Here is a 3,197-nt window from a genome sequence, read left to right as displayed (position 1 = left end):
TTTTTTTTTTTCATTAAGAAACCCACAGGCTGGACGTGGTGGCTCACGCCTGTAATCCCAGCACTTTGGGAGGCCAAGGCTGGTTGATCACTTGAGCCCAGGAGTTCAAGATCAGCATGGCCAACATGGTGAAACCCCGTCTCTATAAAAAATACAAAAATCAGCTGGGCTGGTGGCGTGTGCCTGTAATCCCGGGTACTTAGAAGGCTGAGTTGGGAGGATTGATTGAGTCTGGGAGTTCACCTGCAGTGAGCCGTGACTGCACCACTGCACTCCAGCCTGGGTGACAGAGCAACAACACCCTGACTCAATTAAATCAACAACAACAGCAACCCACAAATACTTTAAAACTACTGTTCTACATCATGCCTTTCCACCTTGTATCTTAGAGTGTGCTCTATGTTAAGACATTCTTAACAGTTGTATGGGACAGATGTACATCTTTTATTTACCCTGTTTGAGGAGGTTTCTGAGCCAGAAGCTCAATGGTATTTTAGGAAGCTTTTTGGAGCAGGGGGGCTCCAAGAGAAGTAGAGGCAGAAAGACCAGTCAGCCAGCGATGTACAAATCCAGGAGCCTGGCAGGGCAAGTGGGGGTGGCCTGGAATTCCAGCGCCGGCCAGAACTCCAGAGTACTCAAGGCCACTGTGCTGCGGCCCCATCTCTTGCCACCGCTCCCTGGGGACTCATACCTTGGTGAGTGTGTCAGGGATGGAAGAGGTGGGAGAAGCAGGAAAATTCAAGACACACTTCTTCCCCAGGCAGCGACCGTGTAACTCGATGTCCTCATAAGGGTTCTCCTTCATTGGCGGATCTGTTTTCAAAGGCAATGCGTCAGGAACCTGGGAACACTGAGGACATTTCCCTTTTCGAAACACTGAGGTCAGCATCTTGGCCTCTCCTGTCCCGGTCCTTGTAGGGATATCTGCTGTTTTGCCATCCACGCGCCCCTCCTCTTGGTAGCAGCCCCTGATTTCACCGGGTTACCTCTCCATCTCTTCATCTGTGGCCATGGGAGATTAACTCCATTCTCAGTTTCAGTGCTTTAGCTAATCTAGTTATCCCAAATCCCTGCCTCAGTGATCAGTTCAGGGAAGGGCTCATATTCTAAGCCTAAGGGGATATCACTGCATGGCCTTCCTAGGCTCCAAAGGTGAACAAGGGACCTCGGCTGGTCTAATGAGGGTGAACCTCAGGATTTCTGGTGGGACTTGCACGATACAAGCTCTTCTCTCCACCAGGAAGATATGAATTCCAGAAAGCTGGTGGCAGCCATTGTGGGGATCCTGGGAAGCCTGCTGAGAATAAAGCAAACCTGAGAGGTAAGAAATAGAGGAAGGAGGCTGGGTGTGGTGGCTTACACCTGTAATCCCAGAACTTTGGGAGGCTGAAGCGGGTCGATCACTTAAGCCTAGGAGTTTGAGACTAACCTGGGCAACATGGGAAAACCCCATCTCTACTAAACACACACACACACACACACACACACACACACACAAATTAGCCAAGCGTGGTGGTGGGTGCCTGTAATCCCAGCTACTTGGGAGGCTGAGGCAGGAGAATCGTATGAACCCGGGAGGTGGAGGCTGCAGTGAGTCGAGATTGTGCCATCGCACTCCTGGGCAACAGAGTGAGACTCCTGTCTCAAAAAAAGAAAGAAAGAAAATAAATAGAGGAAGGAAAAGCTAGTTTAGTTGTTTTCTGTTCCTTATAACTGAAGCATCCTCTTAGGCAGTCACTGCTAAGAGAAGTCCAGATCTCTCTCCCACTTCAGATCTGGGAATCCCGCTGCTTTGGCAGGATCTCCAGCAGCCTGGACACATGCAATTCGAATTGCTTAGCTCAGTATCTGCCCTTCCTCAAACGTTCTATTTCCTCCTTCTGCAAGTTTTTTCTAGTGTTGATGATTACATGCCCGCATGTCTGCGTATATCCACCCTACCTGCCCCTCACTGGCACACACATACAGGTTTCTCCCTTTTACCAGCTTGTTTCTTCTCCCAGCCCTCACCCCCACCATAAGCAGTTGGATTCGCCTTTCACTAAAACCATCAACCTCCCTGAAGATGACTGAACTCACCAAACTCTGAATCTGAGACCCGCTCTGAAATCTCGAGGAAGCTTTGGAGCCCAAGTAACTTTTGAAATCACAGACATGCATTTAGTCTGTGTTCTGATGCCGTTAGTGCCACACTCTGACGGTTTCTGAAGGAGGCGCTGGTGTGTAGTGTTTTCTTTCATTCAGTAATCCCTGCAGTTGACTGAGCATCTATCACAAGCGAGGGAGTTGACATACCATTCTCTCCAGTCCTTAACCTTGCAAGGGAGCTAGCTTCATTCTCATTAGGCAGATGGGAGAACTGACATTCAGAGATGTGAAGTCACCCGTTCAAAGTCCTGCGGCCAATAGGCAGCAGAGCCAAGACGTGGTTCTGGATCTTCAGACTCTAGGCCCCACGCTTCTTGCTACGCCACGCTGCTACACTGCCTCCTTGGCCACGCATCACCAGCCAGTCTTCCCCCTCCAGCCCCAGAGTCTCTCACATATCCCGCGAGGCTCGCTCTCCCACCCCACCTGCCTGCTCTCTCATCCGAGTGCACGGGTGTCTTCGAGGGTCCGCATGTGTATTTCCAGCAGCCAGCCCCACTCTCCCTCCCCTTTCTCCCGGACAGATTCAGACCCACACAGACGCTGTGGCCTCTTACCCAGAATGTCTTCATAGACGTTCTCCTCCGATAAAGTACGCGTCAGCCCCAGCTTAGTCTGCGCGTACCAGTCCACCCTGCTGCTCTCAGAGGAAGACTGCAGTAAATCTTCAAACTCATAGGACTTTCTGGAATGTGCAAGATGGGAGGAAAAAACAAAGAATTTGAATCAAATTAGATTCAGAGAATATATTAATATATTCCCTCACCCAAATTTTCTTTTTCTTGGAAAAATTATTACCGAAATCAACTTCTTTTATTTTATTTCATTCTTAGAAAAACTATTACTGAAATCAACTTCTTTTATTTTATTTCATGTTTTGAGACAGAGGCTTGCTCTGTTGCCTGGGCTGGAGTGCAGCGGCACCATCTTGGCTCACTCCAACCTCCGCTTCCTGGGTTCAAGCAATTCTTCTGCCTCAGCCTCCTGAGTAGCTGGGACCACAGGCACGCACCACCATGCCTGGCTAGTTTTTGTATTCTTAGTAGAGA

At 49.4% G+C, this 3,197-nt stretch overlaps 1 protein-coding gene across 1 annotated transcript in view; it reads right to left on the bottom strand.

Annotated features, from left to right (window-relative positions):
• DENND2A (DENN/MADD domain containing 2A) overlaps positions 1-3,197 on the bottom strand; it is a 156,309-nt gene that overhangs the window by 102,420 nt on the left and 50,692 nt on the right. The window contains exon 5 of the mRNA XM_011995498.1: positions 692-813. Coding sequence (XP_011850888.1) covers positions 692-813 — 122 coding nt within the window. The remainder of the gene's footprint in view (positions 1-691; positions 814-3,197) is intronic.

The sequence above is a fragment of the Mandrillus leucophaeus genome, unplaced genomic scaffold, assembly GCF_000951045.1.
Source record: "Mandrillus leucophaeus isolate KB7577 unplaced genomic scaffold, Mleu.le_1.0 Scaffold49, whole genome shotgun sequence".
Classification (NCBI taxonomy): domain Eukaryota; kingdom Metazoa; phylum Chordata; class Mammalia; order Primates; family Cercopithecidae; genus Mandrillus; species Mandrillus leucophaeus.
This window is presented reverse-complemented; position numbering and strand designations above follow the sequence as displayed.